Here is a 21,222-nt window from a genome sequence, read left to right on the forward strand (position 1 = left end):
GCACAGTGTTCGGATAGCAAACGGAGCGCAATATTTACAAAATAGACGTATATAGGGCATTTGGAACATGTCCAAGTGACTGGAATGTAGAATCAATGTTTCCTATTGTACTGTTCATCATCCCTTTTCATCATCCGCCGATGAGTGCCAGTAAGGGCTGTGACGTAATGGCTGTGGATCCAAGATAGAGATGATATACAGAAGCAGAAAGTCTCTCCACACTCAGACACTACTAGCGTCAAGGCAAATATATAATCTTACATGTGAACTATTGATCTGTGTATCCATATATATTCAATAGAAACAAATATATATCAAGTCAAAAGCTCCAAACCAAACAGTGCTGGACCGACGAATACAAGTAACAGTGCATAGGGCTGGGGAAACATTCTACCTCGGGTGGTGATATTGATTTGACATGTTAGAAATCGACAAACCGTATGAAACACGATATCAAGCATTAAGTTTTGCTATTGTAATCTGCTATCGAATAGAACATTGATTTTCATTGTCGAGATCGTTTGTTTTGTGATTGTTGCTTCAAGGCCCTGACGACAGCAACTGACGTAGCTGGTGAACAATTTCACCGTTCTAAACATGGTCGCACTCAAACAGTATTGTACTGTGTATGACTTAAACCAGTTTTCAGTGTCACTCTGTGAATGAAGCCAATCAATATACGATGCCATGACAACACGGATCACCTTGTATGCCTGTCCCAATGCTGGCGATGAAGAAACCAGCACGCCTTTGTCTGGAACAAAACATGTAAGTTTGTCTATGATTAATTTATGAACTGGATCGATGTGTAAATAAAGGATTCGATTTATCTCTGCTTATGTCCCTTTGGACAGTATGTAGTGAAAGCGGCATAAAACAACTAACTGTTACCATCTTATTCGGGCTTTGACGTAGATGGTTTCCAAGATCACAGAGACACAAACATCAGTCAGAGAGATATCCAAAAGTGAGGATTCTGTTCCATTGGTGTATTTCAACATCCATTTGGCCGACAACAAGTGACTGTGAGTTTGACTTGTGAATACTATGTTTCGTTCATATTTTCCTAGCAAATACCGTTTAAGGTAACGAAATATATTACGTAATAGTTCTGACACTGAAAAATGGATGATGGATGGATACCCCTACTTTGAAATCGTAGAATATACAGGGGAACCTGTGAAGTAGGATATTCTGTCTGTCCGCCTGTGTGTGTGCCCTAATGAATATGAAAAAGTATCAAATAAATGTGATAAATGTTCTAAGATGATGCAAATAATAACAACAGGTGTCACTTTAAAACAAATGGGCCAAAAGGTCGTCTCTTTTGGTCAAAGCAACGTTTTATGAGACGAAAGCAATGCTTCCAAAGACCCTTGGAGTCTGTTTGTCACAATTGTCCCAAAAACAATCAAAACACAATGATTTGGTTTGGGCATTATTTAAGACATCCCGGTGTTATTACAATGGAGGAAACTCAAGATACCGCCGTCTGGAGATATTTACCACTCAGGTGAAGCACGAGCGCTTTGATACGATGGTGCCAGATTACCTATAGTAGTAAATTTGGGGTTAAAACTACCGGAAGGTCCGAGGTGGGCTTAAAACGTGGTCATTCATGTGCGGCTCGGTGTATAAACAGAAACCACATTCAATCAACAACTCTGACCTAAAAGAACATCTTCCATGAAGATGAACAGACTTCTTTAACTATCTTCTTTTTCTTAAAGGAGAGAAATGCTACAATGGAAAGGTTTTGATGAAACGACGCTTTGTTGGGAGGTTGCTTGCTTCATATCAAATACTAGTATGTCTCTTCTTAGCACTGTTATATTCCAGACGTATATTTGTCATGTCGAGTTTATCCTCAAAGTTACACAAATACGGCATCGAGGAGGATTGAAACAGGAAACGTCATGTTAAGGGCAGACAAGTGAATGAGAGAAGAATCTTTATGGCCAGGTTTAGTCTATGCGTGCAGTGGTTATACAGATGGAGGACTTGTGTAGAACTAAGAATGTCAGAGTTGCAGCACTGACAGGTGTATGCTGGTCAGTAAATGTGTTTGTGCTCAAAGTTTGCAAAGTTCTTATCACGTTTGGATTGATGACAGATGGTCACGTCCATTAGACTGTCAGGTACTAGGCTCCAGTACTTTGTATAGTTGAATCCGATTGTGGTGGGAAGCAAGGAGAAAGGTTTTACGGACAATGTTGTCAAACATGACCGCTATGAAGATATTCAATCGTGGTTTGGGACGGGATCACTGGAGCTGGAAGAACCAATCTGCACGCCCATCAGCGGCGCAAGATGCCAAGTGTGCGCTTCTGGGGAAACATTCTGGAAGAGTACGTGAGACCGATGGATTATTGTTGCAAACGCACTGGAACTCATGGACGATAGTAAATGGCCTCGTAGTACTGGGGGTCGTTGATGCCTATTTAAAGTGGGAGACCATTGTCCGAATGAAGTGACCAGCCCGGTCCCCACATCTCAATCCTGTCCCCAGATCTTAATCCTGTCAGCATCATATGTAACGAGCTGCAGACTGCTCTCACATGACCACCTGACCTTCCAGCAGCACCACAAGGTTCGGCAAGACTCTTACTGAAGAGTATGAGGACGTTCCGTCTCACGGTACATTTGCGACTCGACGACTCAAGGCTTCTGATACACTTAAAAATTGCTGGGCCTCACAAGGAATGCGACTGAGCTCCAACTACACACCAGGCATTCGTGTGTAAAATGTACATGTTGAGCGTGTCAAAGTTGAACGAGTGAGCGATCCTCTTTCAGCTAAAACCCGTCTATTCACCCCGATAGTGAGATCATGTACATGTTTTATGTACAACAAGTGAGTACGACTTGTCCACGAGTTATATAACATGCATCAACCTATCGGTGGACATACAGTGTGTGAGTCTACTGATGGGAATGTATGTACCCCCACTGGCTCTCCCTTCTACCACACTACAGGGGCGGTGGGGTAGCCTAATGGTTAAAGCGTTGGCTCGTCACGCTGAAGACCCGGGTTCGAATCCCCACATGGGTACAATATGTGAAGCCCATTTCTTGTGTCCCCCGCCGTGATGTTGCTGGAATATTGCTAAAAGCGGCGTAAAACCAAACTCAGTCAGTCAGTCTACCACACTACAGATCATGTGACAGCCATAGACGATGTAGAGCAGTGACTCACCCACACCACAGACGGCAGCTTCGAGACAGTAATGTGCGGGGACCTTAACGCACGGGTCGGGAGTGGCAACAACCCCCCAGAGACAGTTGACCGGCCAGGGGTCGACAGAGCAGCGTTTCCCGAGGAGGAGAGTGTACCTCTCGACACGAGAAGCTCGTGTGATCTAATTGTAAATACATTGGGAAGAAAATTACTTGATCTTTGTTTTACTCATCATTTGTACATATGTAATGGTAGATGTGTGGGAGATAGAGAGGGGAACTTTACATCCATATCAGAAGCTGGCTCGAGCGTTATTGACTTTTTTATTGCATCTGTAAATATTTATTCACATTGTAAATACTTAACGGTGCACTCAAGGGTTGAATCGAAGCACATGCCTGTTAGTTTGATGTTAAGCTTTGATGCAGTTGAGACTGCACCTGTAGATAATAGTGGTGATAATGATCATGAAGGTTCAGCTCGATATATGTGGAATGGAGATAATGTACAAACCTTTCTAGATTAATTGTGTGAACACCTACCGGTTCTTGATGATCTAGTAGATTTAGTTAATGTTGATGTCAACAAAGCACTTGATATATTTGTCAAACATATTTTGAAATCAGCAGATGTGTTTAAAACGATACCTTATAAAGCAGCTAATCGTGGATTTTATACTAGTAGATGTCAGTATGCTAAGCGAGAGGCTAGAAGAGAATTGAGACGTTACAGAAACACTAAATCAGCCGTCAGTAGACGCAGATATTGTGAACTAAGGAATAAATACAAATATGTAGAAAAGCTAAGTTCACATTTCAGCAAAAGAAAAGTTCTAAGTTAAAATCTTAACACTTCTGCTTTTTGGAAAAAGTTGAGAAGTCTGAATAATACAAAGAGCTCTCGTTGTCCATTAGATAAATCTTTATTGTATAATCATTTTAAAAGGTTGTTCACACCCCAAAATCAAGCTGATGATACCATTGAGAATGATGTTTTCAGTCCTGATGTAAATATTCCTTTAAGTGACATTGATCGCTGTATTCTTGAGTCTGCTATCACTGATGAAGAAATAGGTTCATGTCTTTTTCATCTGAAAAATGGCAAGTCAGCTGGTAGTGATGTTGTAATTGTTGAACTGTTGAAATCATCTATACGTATTATTATGCCTTTTTTAAAGATATTGTTTAATAGTATTTTAAACACAGGTGTTTTTCCCATGGCTTGGTCGAAAGCAATAGTTATTCCTTTACATAAAAAGGGTGATCGCAAAAACCCAGATAATTACAGGGGGATTTCTTTATTGTGTATATTAAGTAAATTATATACATCTATTTTAAATGTCCTTATCACGAACTGGGCAAAAATATGGAGTAAAGTTCCCGAAACACAAGCAGGTTTTAGAAAAGGGTACTCTACGATTGATCATATGTTTACTTTGCATGGTGTTATAGAAAAATGTCTAATTAAGAAAAGGAAAAGTTTTATGCTGCTTTTATTTGTTTTTAGAAAAGCCTTTGATTCAGTTGACCATTCTAAGTTATATAAGTGCTTATTCAAATCCGGTTTACATGGGAAAATGCTAACTGCTATAATTAGTATTTACAGCTCGGTGACAGCTTGTGTTAGAAGTGATAACGGATATACCGAGTATTTTGGCTGTCCAGTTGGTTTAGAGAAAGGATGTGTTCTTAGTCCTTTATTGTTTTCCTTTTTCATTAGTGAATTATCAGACGACATATCTAGATATGGTAAATATGGATGGCAGTTATTTCCAGACTTATTAGAAATCATGTTACTTATGTTTGCGGATGATGTTGTTCTTATATCTGACACAATTCCAGGCTTACAGAATCAACTTAATATTTTACATAATTACACTGAATATTCAGGTCTAAAAGTAAATTTAGACAAGACAAATATTGTTGTTTTTAGAAGGGGAGGGCGCTTAGCAAGAAATGAACAGTGGTTTTTAAATGGCCAACCAATAACAACATTAAATACTTATAAATATTTGGGAGTTATATTTTCGTCAACATTTAAGATGAGAAATTGCATCAATGATTTAGCACTGAGGGGTAAGCGGGCTTTAATGGAAGTAATAAGTAATTTAAATGGAATTGGAATAGTAGACCCCAGTGTGTATTTTAAGATATTTGATTCGCAGATACAGCCGATATTACTATATGGGGCAGAAATCTGGGGAATATATAAATTTTATGAAATAGAAAAGGTTCATCTAACAGCTTGCAAACGTTTCTTGAATGTCAGCCCTCAAACACCTACTGCCATTGTATATGGCGAGTGTGGAAGATATCCTTTAAAATATTGGTTAAAAGTTAGTCATATGCATGAAGATAGAACTCCTTTGAAAGTGTACAAAATGCAAATGTATTACGATAACTGTGGATATAAGACATATGCTTCATATATTAAAGAAATACTTTTCTCACATGGATTTGGTTACGTCTGGATGTCTCAGACAGTTGGTGATGCAGCTTCATTTGTAAATAGATTCAAGACTGTTGCAATCAATATGTTTTTTTCAATCATGGAATTGTACATTGAATAACAGTTCACGATACCGTATTTACCGAGAGTTTAAAAGTCTGTTAACTCCAGAAAAATATTTATCATGTATCTTGGACAAAATGTTTCGAAATATTTTGATCAAATTTAGATGTGGGTTATTAAGGTTAAAGTATAATGAGGGAAGATGGTTAAATGTTGAGGTTGCAGAACGTAATTGTCCATTGTGTAAGCTGGGTGTAGAAGATGAATATCATTTATATCAGAAACAACCAAACTACTATAAATTTAAGTCCCTGTTATCAACAAATAATGAAACACTTTTAAGAAATTTATGTAAATATATCTTTCATGCTTATAAAATCAGAGCAATCAAACTCCAATACATTTTCTTTAAACCACAGATTTGTCCATTTTAAATGTTTATAAAGGTGTGTATATATGTTTATATTAAATATTATATTTATACTGACAAGAAATCTATTTGAACAAATAACACGTGTATTATTGATATGTATGCCCTTTAAAGTGTATCTATATTTGTAAACAAATGTATGTATGTTGTATATGGGCCTGTGGCCTACATACGGAATAAAAAATACTTGACTTGCTTTGAGTCAGTGATATTCGCATATTATTCAACCATATGTCCAAGTGCGTACATGCTGCACTCGGCTGGCTGCTCAGAGGGACGAGAAAAGATAAACGTCAGTTGTGAAGTTTAAGAAGACAGCAGCCGTGTTTATTGTTGATGGGGAGTAACGGCCACAATGTTACAAGCTAATAGTACTCAGACAGAGAGCATACAGGGCGAGAGCGGTCAATGTTCTCAGAGTGCAGACTTGCTCCGTCACCTGATATTCGGATGGTGTTTCTCCAAGGCCATCGCCACTACGTCCCATAGAACCGCACGCTCCTGTCGCTGATCCTGGGCTCCATTCCTTGATTGACAATATCAATCACATTTAGTAAGCAGGGTGTGGTTTATGGTCAGTGACCCACTTTGTAGATATCGCGATGCTCATACTGTTGATCACTTAATTGTCTGGTCCAGACTCGATTATTTACAGACCAATGCCATATAGCTGGAATATTACCTAGTACGGTGTTAAATAACAAACAGTTAAAATTGACCCACTTACATGTACAAAGGTAAGATCCGGTGACGTAAGGAGGTTTTAATTGACATTTGTAAACGGCGATGAAGACTTATAGTCCTATACGAGAGAGTGTATAATAGAAGGGTTATATGAATGACTATTTGCTGAAGACTTATAGTCCTATACGAGAGAGTGTATAATAGAAGGGTTATATGAATGACTATTTGCTGAAGACTTATAGTCCTATACGTGGGAGTGTATAATAGAAGGGTTATATGAATGACTATTTGCTGAAGACTTATAGTCCTATACGAGAGAATGTATAATAGAAGGGATATATGAATGACTATTTGCTGAAGACTTATAGTCCTATACGAGAGAGTGTATAATAGAAGGGTTATATGAATGACTATTTGCTGAAGACTTATAGTCCTATACGAGAGAGTGTATAAAAGAAGGGTTATATGAATGACTATTTGATGAAGACTTATAGTCCTATACGAGAGAGTGTATAATAGAAGGGTTATATGAATGACTATTTGATGAAGACTTATAGTCCTATACGAGAGAGTGTATAATAGAAGGGTTATATGAATGACTATTTGATGAAGACTTATAGTCCTCTACGAGAGAGTGTATAATAGAAGGGTTATATGAATGACTATTTGATGAAGACTTATAGTCCTATACGAGAGAGTGTATAATAGAAGGGATATATGAATGACTATTTGATGAAGACTTATAGTCCTATACGAGAGAGTGTATAATAGAAGGGTTATATGAATGACTATTTGCTGAAGACTTATAGTCCTCTACGAGAGAGTGTATAATAGAAAGGTTATATGAATGACTATTTGCTGAAGACTTATAGTCCTATACGAGAGAGTGTATAATAGAAGGGTTATATGAATGACTATTTGCTGAAGACTTATAGTCCTATACGAGAGAGTGTATAATAGAAGGGTTATATGAATGACTATTTGCTGAAGACTTATAGTCCTATACGAGAGAGTGTATAATAGAAGGGTTATATGAATGACTATTTGCTGAAGACTTATAGTCCTATACGAGAGAGTGTATAATAGAAGGGTTATATGAATGACTATTTGCTGAAGACTTATAGTCCTATACGAGAGAGTGTATAATAGAAGGGTTATATGAATGACTATTTGATGAAGACTTATAGTCCTATACGAGAGAGTGTATAATAGAAGGGTTATATGAATGACTATTTGCTGAAGACTTATAGTCCTATACGAGAGAGTGTATAATAGAAGGGTTATATGAATGACTATTTCATGAAGACTTATAGTCCTCTACGAGAGAGTGTATAATAGAAGGGTTATATGAATGACTATTTGATGAAGACTTATAGTCCTATACGAGAGAGTGTATAATAGAAGGGTTATATGAATGACTATTTGATGAAGACTTATAGTCCTATACGAGAGAGTGTATAATAGAAGGGTTATATGAATGACTATTTGATGAAGACTTATAGTCCTATACGAGAGAGTGTAGAATAGAAGGGTTATATGAATGACTATTTGCTGAAGACTTATAGTCCTATATGAGAGAGTATAATAGAAGGGTTATATGAATAACTATTTGATGAAGACTTATAGTCCTATACGAGAGAGTGTATAATAGAAGGGTTATATGAATAACTATTTGCTGAATTCATTAGAAAGACAAAGAAGAAAAAACACCCGAGTACATTTAGAACATATTGTGCAACAAAAACCCACACAGAATAAATGAAGTTTTTAAGAACTGTATGTGAACAGCTGTGCAACAGTCACCAATACCATGGCTCACGGCAAACAATTAGCCAGGTCAGTCTGATCAGTGATTCCCATGTGTATCGTCGCCTGTGTGTGGATAACTTGAGAACGTTACGGCTAAGGTATCTCTACATTGTTTTGCATTGTATTGCCATTTGATTGTTGTATCATATTATATGTTTACATACTCATGTGGCTCAAATACTGCCAATGAGACATTCAGTTTTAACTCATTCATTCATGGGAACCTATATTTGCTATTTAATCAAAGTATGAAACTGTGTCACAGTTGCCACACGGTGTAACACTGAGTTTCCCTACTCCTGCTTTTACGAAAGACTAATGACGCAACATTGGTTATACAAAGTTATATTTCGTCATGTCGAAATTTCTCGTTATTTCAATTTGTTTGTGTTTTAACAAATTTCTTGGGACTTGAAATAACGAGAAAATAATCTGAGCTACGTGAAAAAAAATCATAATTCGTTATTTTAAAAACTGGAATCAAAGAAAAAAAATGAAATTACGAAAACATATTTGAAGTTACGACACAAACAAAATAGAATCATAATCGATAAACAATATAGAAAATAACTGAAATAGTGAGAAGTTTCGGTTTTAAAACATTATGCTACCACACTGGCACCATTATGATTTCTGGCACCATTTCTGGCCGCAGCTCATTGAACCTGGTGAACAATCACCCCTGTGGCCCATAAAACATAACTACACCCTTTGCTAGAACAAAACAAATAATTTTAGCAAATGTTAACATGACCAAAGTATTTAAATTCACTGAATGCATTGTATTTCAGACAACTTGAAGAAATTGAAAGTGACGAGACCATTTCATCAGCCGAAAATCGTCACTTTCCTGAAATGCAAGTGCGGCCATTGCTGTCTATTGATTTGTAGAGATCCCTTGAAGTTGTTTGCACGAGGATAATCAATAAACTGGTTGAGGTGTAAACAAAAGACTGCAGAGACAGAAGAATTGGCATATCGATTTTTGTATTTCGATCGCTATTCTTTCACTCTCGACTGCTACGAGATTGTGGTTATTATTCTTGTATACTCGCCCTATAGTATATTATTGTTATAGTAAATAGTTTGACACTGAAGTGGAACATTGAGTTTACCTGTTACTTCAACAATGGGCTTTGTCTTCAGTGCGCCCAAAAACCAACACGGCGACGAATGTCTGCTCCATGTACTTAAAGGTCACCGTGCAGGTATTAACTGTATGGCAATTAACGACGAAGGAACCATCCTAGTGACCGGCAGTGAAGACACAACAGCAATCCTCTGGAGTACAAGTCTTGACGACCCCGGATGTTATGGAGAACTGGTTGGTCATACGGAAAGAATAAACTGTGTTGCCTTCGAAGACAAATATGTTTTCAGCGGCAGTGCTGACACAACCATACGGAAATGGCACTGTGAGAGTTTAGACTGCCTGTTGGTCATTCAAGGTCACACTTCGATCATCCAACGCATTATCTGTGCTGGAGATTTCATCTTCTCAAGCTCTTACGACCATACAGCACGCTGTTGGGATTTTGACAGTGGGGAACCTCTCCGCGTATTTCGAGGACATACCAGGGGCGTCTATCCATTGTTGTTTCGACCGGGAGATGAAAAGTTCCAGCAAGAATATGATGAAGATCCTGACATACTTGTTACCGGGTCTGCCGACAATACTGCTATTTCCTGGGATATAAGTACTGGCAAGCCTCTAAATGTTTTCGGTGGCAAGTATGGTCACACAGAACAGATCACATGTCTGGCATTGGATGGTCCTGGCGACATCCTTTTCACTGGGAGCATTGACTACACAGTGAGAACCTGGTACCTACACGATGGTGGCCAGCATAGAGTCTTTAAGGGTCACGAGGGCGTCATAACCTGTATTCAGGTGAGTAAGTGAGGGTTTTCCGTTTTCCATATTTACTGTACCTCAGGATTACATTCGATAGAAACAGTTTTGATTAATTAATTTTATTCTCACTCATCTACTTGGTAAATGCATGAATGTATAAATAAATACTTAGCACAACTACGTGTTGATAAAACATCCATTACATATCGTAAGGACGATAACAATTATCAGTCATGCAGTGTTTGCCTTTTACCCTGAAAAGCTGCAGGCTGTAAGGGCCATGAACCATAAAAAGCTGTGGGTCCTGATCACAATGTGTAGGCCCTATATTTTGATATGGAAATAATATAGAAATTAATTTTGGAACAGGGGTATTGAATCACAGAAAAAATAACTATGTTGCCTAAAATCTAAATGTTGGCACAAACATTTATTACCCTTCAGATAAATTTGTCGAATTCTGATTGGTCAATAGCCAAAGCATACCAAACCATGTAGGCGGATTTGCCAGGGTGTAAAAACCGTACACCCCGTCAAATCTGTCACGTGACACACTACACGGGTTGTATGAATGATCTTGACCTTAGATGGGATGTGGCTGCCAAACAGCTGATCGCTTCTAACTTTTAGAGTTGGCGTATTCAATTCTGAGCATAAACAGAGTAATAAAATTATTGCCATAATTTCTTATTTGTTTGTGACAATAAATGTATCCCGAAATGTTTCTGTATTTCACTTCTCGTTTAACAAGACCTCAAATTCGATCATTTGTATCATAAACTCTAGGGGCGGTGGGGTAGCCTAGTGGTTAAAGCGTTGGCTCGTCACGCCGAAGACCTGGGATCGAATCCCAACACGGGTACAATGTGTGAAGCCCATTTCTGGTGTTCCCCGCCATGATGTTGCTGGAATATTGCGAAAAGCGGCGTAAAACCAAACTCAGTCAGTCAGTCATAAACTCTAGCCATCCCGAGTTATTTCCCTTTATGACGGTGTAACTAACAGTATTTATTTCCAAAAAGCTATATTCAAAGGTTATATGAACTAAAGTAAAAGCTCTTTCGTAGTACAATCCTCAGAATGGTTATGACGAATTAAATCTATATACTAATGTCACAAAAATGTTTTTCATGGTAAACTGGGATTAACAAGGAATTCACATTGAAGTACAGTGCCACATACTGGACTCAACAACACATGGATACAACATTTGTAACCTGCATTACAAGGAGAATGTACTCTATGAGTCCAAGTCCACCCAGCTATGAATGGGTACAGGGTATGGATAAGCAAGCAGCATGTACTCGCCACGGGTATTTTCAACGGGTAGTTGGTGAACAGTCTGTCATGATTATTGACACACTGTGATCGAGGGTAAAATAATAGCCGCTATGTAAGTTCATCATAAAAATAATAAATTTTGTTAGAATATTTCTTTCGACAATTTAGCCTACAAAATAAGGAAAAACATGAAAATGAATGGTCCTCGACCATTCTATATTTTGTTATATGTATTTGTCACTCTTCAGCAAGGAATATAGTCAATTCCATGCTTTTGAATTCGTGTTTGGGTGCATGTGTACTATGGTGACCTACATGAAACGCTGAAGTTTTCAAAAGTCTATCATATCAGAATCTGTTTCTATAAAGAAGGCTACATAAAAAAGATAATGACCGTTAGTCCCCTGAATTGGTAGCGACCACCTACCTGCCCCAAGGACTATCCCCTTATCAAGAAAACACGGATGAAATGTGAATGCCCTTTTAGGCACCGACGTCAAACAACGTCATCTCGTCGATAGGTAGCACTCATTTAGGTGCGATCTAAAACTGGCTGCATGCAATGTTCCTTTTTTGGCTGCTTGTTCATCCGAAGTTTGTCGTCAACAGTTTTTAACATACTATGATGAGAGGCTTACCAGCAGGCTTACAATCAGTATCAGTTTATTATTTGATATTGATTTCTCATTGGGTACTTTCCTCTGACCTTTTATACCAACATGGCCAGGAAGTTACACAAAACTCGGCCATTATCAGATTATCGGCCACTGGTAATGAACTCTGGCTGACCTGGCCCAGTATGGCCTATTTGGGTTAAAATTTGTTGGTATTTCTGGTTGCGACATTTAACTCCAGCTCATGTCAACAATCTCAGTGCAGTGTAGCCCAATCCCACCATAATATACATGAATATATTTACCCTAAAAACAGTTACATTTGATCACTTTAGCAAAGAGTCAGTTATGCAGCATTAGGCTACACATAGAGTACATATGGAGCAACTGAGTACATCAGGAGCCAGCATAAGTCGAGGTTGTTGTCATGAAAACTCAAAAAGGTTTCGAAAACCTCTAAACTATTTAAACGCATCAGTCCCGTCAACTAGGCCCACCAACTTTGGTGAAGAAAGGTTGTATTTTTTTTAAGATCCGCCTCGGAAATGAGCACAACTGCAGTTTCTAACCTTAGCCAAAGACGTTGCCATGGAAACTCGAACGCTATATTTTGTAAAAATACAATCCAAAGGCACAAGTACACTACAAGACCTTTCTAAGTACCAAAGAGTACTGTCCGTGGTTTGAACCCACACTCTCAGTGTGAGGCACCTATTGGAGTGAGACACCAGCACATACAGTCAGCCTTATACCCACTCAGCCGCCGTGGTAAGACTGCTGACTCTGTGTGCTGGCGATTAGCTGCCTTACTCTGACAGTGTGGAATCGTACTTCCCACTACTACTAGAATATGTACTCTGTACTGAGAAATGATAATCCTAAGTATACATATGTTACACTTTTAATACTACCTAACTATTTTTAACTATAAAAGTAAATTGTATTTCGTGTGTAATGCTGTTGATCGTTGATAGTATAAATATCTTAAGTATTAATAATCTGTAACGTTTCTTATACTGCCGATGTGCCTATAACTATTATTTCAGCCACAAACTTTGTTCTTTGTATTACCGGTGACAGAAACATATAAAATACACCTACCACGAAATGTTACTAATTCTGCGGTCAATCAACTGCAGGTCGTTGGTTCAACGTTATACACAGGAAGTGCTGACTGTACCACACGAAAATGGAACGTCCACAAAGGTCGTGAAATGGGCAGATACGATGGTGAAACAACGAGATCGTTAAGTTCCCTCAAGGTCATCCGGTACGGTGACGAAAAGTTCGGTGAGTACTGCAAAATATCGGCTTTCATGACTATTTCCTCCTGGAACATAATCCTAAATGAGCTTTTTGAATGATTGCCTGTTATCGGAGACCGTGATCGGAGACCGTGATAGGAGACTGTGATCGCAGACCGAGATCTCAGTCTAGTTGAATAAGCAAGTGATGTATTATTGTATCAGCACTTCGCGGTCAATGTACTTGAAGCGAAACGGTTCACACATCACAAAGAAGGCCGTATATATTTAACTTTTAACTTTCGACACAACAGCACAACTAAGTTTTATCAAGATTGGTTGCCACTGCATACCCGTGGAGCTCTACATCCTACGACCTACTCGCTGTTTCAAATATCACAAATTCAGACATGGAAATTCAGTGAGAAATTCATGCAAAGGTATGGCGACAGGTTTCAGATGTGCTGAATGTGACCTTGGTGGTAGCATCTGCACTCAGCCATTAAGCAATGTTCCAACTGTCAAGTGACCATATGTTATTTTAGACTGGTTGTAGTGATCATAAGTGTCATTCACTTCGACAAAAACTCAAATGTGAGCAAACGATCAGCTACTCTGATGCTTGTAAACAAACAACATTTTACCAACACAACAGGGCATTCCTATGTTAGTATGTATGTATGCTCACATGGCTAAAACCGTACAAACTGTTAAGTTAGCATCAGTACACTGTCAGACAGATCTGTCCTGGACAATGGACATTGCGATAACCTCAGCATAAACTTCCACAGAAACAGCCCCAGAAAGAAGGACACTACGCTATCACGGATTACTCCTCCTTAAATGAACAACACTCATTAACTCAAAGGAATTGTCTACGTTTACGAGCAAACTTCAATGACGCTAAACTCCTAGAACGTACATATCACCCTGTGACCTTCACCTTACAAGAAACATAACTTATAAAGAAAATGAAAAACAATATGTATAATTTCTATGCTAAAGCTGTTGCCGATCATTTTCCAACAATTCTCAAAACTGTCACAACCCCAGCAGATGCGCCTTCTTCCAAGTGGACAGAGCTGATTGTTATACAATTAGTGCTTTGTGTGAGGATAACAAATTCTTATTATTATATAGTACACTAACCCAATGTAATCATTTTCAGAGGGATTAACTGATATTGCTGTGACATCTAAACCCCAAACCTTAACAATTCCATGCGTACACACGCCTTGGCATACCTAGGATTGTTGAAAGGCAAGAAATGCTAATGAAAGGTCGGAAGGGATGTTCAATAAACATCCAAGTCAGAACAATCTACAAAGGTTACGAACACTAAGAACTGAAGCTATAAGAAACGAAACATTTAACAAATCCACGGACTCCCCTAGGTAAAATTTATTTGTTTGTTCGTTTGTTGTTTAACGCCGCACTCGCCAATATTGCAGCTATACACTAAATAATGCATGGAATATTATTTGAAGAATAGAAACACAACAATGGTACCGTAATGTCTCGAAAAGACATGGCGAATAAGTTAGCAGAAATGACTGGCAAAAATTTATCATACGCTAACAGTGATTTTAAATTTCCCAAATTTCAAAATTGCCGGGAAAAGAAAGCTTTTGAAAATTCTGAAGACTACAAACCAGTTTGATTGACCGAATTACATGCAGCTTTGATCAAGGTTCTAGATACATTGCCTGGACCACCTGGTATTTCAGCGTTCCATATTTCTCATAGTATCAATAATACTATATAATACTACATCAATAGTAGCATTAACTGGGTCATTTTCAAAATTGGTAGGATTTTCAATTCATTATTACAGTAAAATCAAACTCCTGAAAGTTGATTTAATTTTTATTCAAATAAAATCTTAAACACTTAATTATTCAAAACTACAAACATACAGGCTCAAATTTACTAACTGGCCTTTTAATTGATACATAAGTAATTAATAGGGTGAGGGAAAGTCCTGACCGTTACCATTTCTTAATCAGAATAAGGTTTTTGAAATATAATTCATAAAAATCTTTTAAAGATGGCAGACACAGCTTTTACACCGACTTAATCAAACTTGAAGGTAAAAACTATTATCATGAATCTTCAAAGTGTTATTTTGTATCTTTCATTTATTTACCACAAAATATTAGCAATTTTATAAAACATTATTATGTATATAGTTTTCAACAGGTAAACTTGGCTAAAATAAACATCAGCTACTAAGCCCAGAACATCTTTTGATGACACCAGCATAAAGAGGAGTGTTTCATGTATTATCATGAATTAATTAGAGCAGTCAATTAACACCAGTAACGGTTAGGACAATAGGTAACGGTTTGGACAGGAATGGTAACGGGCTGGACATAAACCTTAAACAATTTAATTCAACATAGAAACAGGTAACATGAAAGGAAAAAATGATATCATTTACTTCAGACTTTAATTTTCCATAAATTGGACATGAGCGTTCGTGAATGTAATTTCATACATAGGCCAAGACTGGTGTTTCTATTTGTAGAAATGTAAGTATGGTTTTGGTCTTTTACCTTTCAAATTGTGTATAATAGCAAGGCGACTGAAATACTGTTCAGCCTTTTGCCCGTGCCTTACTGTCTTGATTTCAATTACTGGCAAACCATGGTTAGCTTCAGTGAAGTTCCGCCTTAATTATGGAGGAACATGAGATGGGCATATTATTTGAAGATGGTCACAAATGGTCACTGCTACACAGGTCGTCATGACCATTCGAATTCATTTCGCAGATCTAACTGAGTGAGAAATAAATCTAGAGAAGAACATGTGCCACGCCAGGATGATTATATGTTTAATATCATTAGAGTAGCTTATCCAGTATTTATACACTCTGGAATAGCCGAACGTGAAATCGAAATTAAGTAAGTGTTTAGTTTGATAAAACAGCCATTAGTTTTCTTTTTGTTTAAATCGCTTTACAGTGATTACTGCTTGTTGTTATAGCTCAGCGACAATTTCTTCTATGTCACTGACTATGAACCTGCAGAATTTCATCGTTCTTTGACAACAAACTGGTGTATTCACAATCAACTTTAATTTCATATCATGGTCTCCGTGCACATGTCACTGTCAGTTAACCGTTTCAGAGACGTTTACTTCTACTAGGCCTTTACTTCTGCAGAGACACCTTGAAGAATGCAAATAGGATTAGTTTCAAAGGTTTTCATCAACAGATGAGATCACAATGCATCTCGGCCATGAGTATTGACGGGCAAAAGAAACTATACCAACATGTTGATTCCGATGTTTCGGATTTAGTGATCCCTTCGTCACTGTGACGTCAACAGCAGCAACATCCTTGGTTCATGTGGTCAGTCGAAGAACAGTTACCAGACGACTACGACATTAAGGTATTCGTGTTTATCGGCCGTTCCGTGGGATGAACTTGACCCCTCGTCATCGACGTGGCCGACTCCGGTGAGCCCGAACTGTGGGCACCACTGACAGAATCGACATTGGCAACGAATTCTTTTTACTGATGAAAGCCGTTTTCAGTTATTCAGAGCTGTAGTAGAGGAATTGAATGCGATTCCGCAAGCTTTCTTTAGGAACTTGATACGGAGCATGAGAACAAGGTGCACCTGTGTCTTGGAAGCGCGAGGAGGGTACAGAAGATATTGAATGACCGAGTATTCATGTTTGTCATTTTCATTTTGGGCGATTGGTCTATACAACTGATGTTTGCTGGTGCTGTTTGAATTTTCTGTCTGTATGTCACAATGTGTCACGTTTGTCAACACATAAAACATTATGATGACCCTATTAGTTCTATTATTTCTGATACACGTTTCTTTACATTAGCCTTATAGCATTTGACCCTTTACTAATGACGCCTAGTATATATTCTTGAAAGGTCAAATATGAGCAAAACATAATGGCCATACACAGGGCGAAGCATAGCCAGCAGATTGATATGACCATGACCATTGCTATACCTACCGTGTAGGTGAAGAGGGGCAAGTGAAACACCTGGCCCTAGTACAACTTACTACCGGACTTTGTAATGGCTGAGATTGATATGACCATGACCATTGCTATACCTACGGTGTAGGTGAAGAGGGGTAAGCGAAACACCTGGCCTCAGTCACCCTTACTACCGGACTTTGTAATGGCTGAGATTGATATGACCATGACCATTGCTATACCTACCGTGTAGGTGAAGAGGGGCAAGTGAAACACCTGGCCCTAGTACAACTTACTACCGGACTTCGTAATGGCTGAGATTGATATGACCATGACCATTGCTATACCTACCGTGTAGGTGAAGAGGGGCAAGTGAAACACCTGGCCCTAGTATCCCTTACTACCGGACTTCGTAATGGCTGAGATTGAAGGTCAAGGGTTGTAAACTTGTGATAAAGGTCACTGCGAGAAGATGGCTTTATTTCCGTTCCGTTTCTGGACTTACGACTTGTATTTTACGGTACCTGGAGGCATCCCTTTATCTGTTTCGTGAGATAGGCATGGGTGGCATTTACTGTCGTGGTAAAGTTCTAATGGTTCGTGAGGCAACGCAACACCTGTCCAGTTTGTCAATGTGAGAATGCATCGAAGAGAGCATACCTTATTGTCAGTATTGGTAACATGTGAATACATATTGTTGCAGTAATCACAGCCAGTGGAGATGACTCAATCCGGTGTTTTGAGGACGAGGGATGTAAACTTATAAAAGAAGTGGCACATGATGGACCGGTGACAGCATTCCAGGTATGGAGACTGCATTCGTTTACTCAGGATATTTACATTTTAGAGGGAGGATACATGTTCAAACGTGTAAAAATATATTTGGAGCCAAATGTTCACATGCTTCAGCGCAAATGCTGAAGTGTCATGTGATAAATGTAGCACAACCAAGTCTTGTGTCGGTCTCTTGTACCGTGATTCAATTGTACCGAAGTAGCGGTGTTAGCAAAGATATAGACTGATGCATAATTGGGTGTCTAATGCTTTGGGCTCGTCTTTGAATTCAGAAACGCTGATTGTTCCAAAGGGCGACAACTCTGCTTTTGAAATGAAAGTCTAACGTATGGGTTGTAGTCTGGTTCCTGGCTCAGTGTGCGCTGAGATGAGAACTTGTGGAGAAGCGTGACCCTGTTACAACTTCATTGAAATACGATGGTCTATCACTGGATATATAACTAGCACATGTGCTGTGGTGACTGTTAGTATACAGCCGGCACAATTGTTCACTCGAATTGCAACGATGAAAGATAACGTCGAAAATACCATGAAAAATATACATTTTCACGGCATATCCCACTCCAAGACAACGATCCATTGACCCTAGGGTAACATCGTATCAATGAAATATTTACAATAACTTCAATTATCTTTTTTTTCCTGGTATTTCCTGTCACAAGCCCTTAACTTCTACACCATTCATATAACGCGAAGTCTCATTTACGTAAATGAAATAAAATCGACCACAGGAGCATAACTGCATGGGCATCCTTTGGCGGGAATTAATCATCGATCTGTCATTATTTCACAGTTATGCTTTTACTCAGAAGTGAAAAAGAATATATAATGCAGAAACCAACGGCCTTTAAATATTAATTTTACATCACCATTTCCATCAACCATTTCCCGTTTACAGGTTATCTTTCTTGCACGCAGTGAACTATCCTGTTATAGCTAAATATCCGGATTTTCAGTACAGTAAATAATAGTATTTTCCAGATAGCTATAGAATTCCGTTTCCTTATTAGGCACCATTATCATGTTTTATTTTTCAAGCCATAAAAGCACATTTAAATTCAGCATGCCTGCATGCATGCATTCACATGTTGCCATTGTTTGTGCTAATGATATGCACATGATTATTAAGCAAGCCACACCCACTTTTTTATAAGTACGAAAACATCACACCTTGTTGTATGTGCTTGTAAAACAGACCTGCCTGACACCGTCGCCCCATAAAACCAATCATATTACGAGGCGTGGCCTCAGGAGTGTTCACTCCCAACTTAAATGTTTCACTTTCACCTGCTCTACAATTGTGAAGACAAACAACGGAAACTCCATCGTTTGCATAGCCCAACAATTCATGTTGCACGTTCATTCATGTAACCAGGTGTTGGTAGCCACGCCTATTGCTTATCAATATAACACTGACAAAATTAAGTCAAGCACACCGGTCGGATTTCTCTTTGGGGGTCCTTGAATAATCGAGAGGTAGGGTATTAATTGTTACACTTTGTAAATTGGGAACATCACATGAATAAAAATAGATGGATGCAATGATTAGTTTCATGTATATAAATGGGTATTTTAACATTTTGAGTAGGACTGTTAAATGGGGGTAGGAGTTTCGTGCTGCTCTGATGGTGTTCCAATTAGATCATAGTTCAGTTTTATCACAAATCATTGACGACAGGGATTGTCGTTACAAAACTAAGAATAATAATGACAGCAATTTTCAGATTCGAACAAACTATTTCTGCTGCCAAATATAGCTAATCACTGGACCGACCATATGTCGTCTGCGTATGCACAATACTAACTAAAAGAATGAGGTTTTGAACAAACTGTATTAACGTAAATATATTTACTGTTATCTGACTGTATCACATCACTAAACTTTGTGTTGCAGGTTTCCCGTGGGGCTTTATACAGCGTGGGCTATGACAACAACATCATGGTTTGGCACCTTAGCCGGTTCCTGGGTATCGAATGATTCTAAAGAACACAACACCCTTTCATTAAGAAGTCTTGTTTGTGACAGTATCATATTTATATCAGTTATATTTTGTCTGTTGGGTCATTTACAAGATTGAAATCCATGTTTACGGGCGTTTTTCCGAATAGACAAATACCACTTCTACACTGCTAAAATAGCCATTACATTGGCTTACAAAATCCCGTCTCCAGTGCCTTATTCTTTTAACTATTTGGTGCCTTGTGTTCATGGTGTTTTGAGTGGTATCAGTATGATAGTTCCACAGACTGAAGACCAGCTGAGCCTCTGTTTATGTTCTGCGTAGAATGGTCGTCTTTGGCACGTTGGCTTGAGATTGTTCTAATACCAGATTCGTCTTGCTGATTGTTCTAATACCAGATTCGTCTTGCTGATTGTTCTAATACCAGATTCGTCTTGCTGATTGTTCTTGTATTGATCCATGTCCGTTGGTTCCCGGAAGCTGTAAACGTCTCAGGTAAGATAGGCCCTTGTATAGTTGCGGCTGCTGCCCCAGTTACATCTGCGACGCTGCTCGATCTAAGAAGCTGTCAAACACTGGGTGCTTGTTTCAATCGGCCCCTGTAGTGAGTTGGTGTTGGTCCTGGTCAATGTCAAGTACAGCTGGATCCCTTGATTGTAGCTTATATAAACCATGGCTTAAAAGGTCATAGCCAACCGTCACACTCCATCCTGCTTAAGAATAAATGAAGAAGTATAGGTTGACGCCGCATCAGCTAATCGAGTTTAGATCTCATCTGAGTTGGATATGATGTAGAAGCGTTTGTTTGTCCCCAGCCCATGTAACATTTGACACAACTTTAAGAACATCCTGTGCCTTTAAACAGTTCTATTTAAGATTTTTTTTGGGTTATTAAGGATTATTTACTATGAAAAG

At 38.5% G+C, this 21,222-nt stretch overlaps 1 protein-coding gene across 1 annotated transcript; it reads left to right on the forward strand.

Annotated features, from left to right (window-relative positions):
* The first annotated feature begins 842 nt into the window (after positions 1–842).
* On the forward strand, positions 843–20,691 carry LOC124273111 (WD repeat-containing protein 86-like). The gene is made up of 5 exons (XM_046708333.1): positions 843–1,025; positions 9,404–10,503; positions 13,502–13,652; positions 18,255–18,355; positions 20,241–20,691. Exons 2-5 carry the CDS (start codon positions 9,742–9,744, stop codon positions 20,322–20,324), a joined length of 1,098 nt encoding a protein of 365 aa, XP_046564289.1. The 5' UTR covers positions 843–1,025; positions 9,404–9,741; the 3' UTR covers positions 20,325–20,691.
* The last annotated feature ends 531 nt before the right edge of the window (positions 20,692–21,222 follow it).

Source organism: Haliotis rubra, unplaced genomic scaffold (genome assembly GCF_003918875.1).
Source record: "Haliotis rubra isolate DU_JTF1 unplaced genomic scaffold, ASM391887v1 Scf1765, whole genome shotgun sequence".
NCBI lineage: Eukaryota > Metazoa > Mollusca > Gastropoda > Lepetellida > Haliotidae > Haliotis > Haliotis rubra.

Coding starts and splice junctions, on each gene's coding strand:
- LOC124273111 (XM_046708333.1), top strand. CDS start 9,742: ATGGGCTTTGTCTTCAGTGCGCCCAAAAACCAACACGGCGACGAATGT. Junction 10,504..13,501: donor GCGTCATAACCTGTATTCAG/GTGAGTAAGTGA, acceptor AATCAACTGCAG/GTCGTTGGTTCAACGTTATA. Junction 13,653..18,254: donor GTACGGTGACGAAAAGTTCG/GTGAGTACTGCA, acceptor ATATTGTTGCAG/TAATCACAGCCAGTGGAGAT.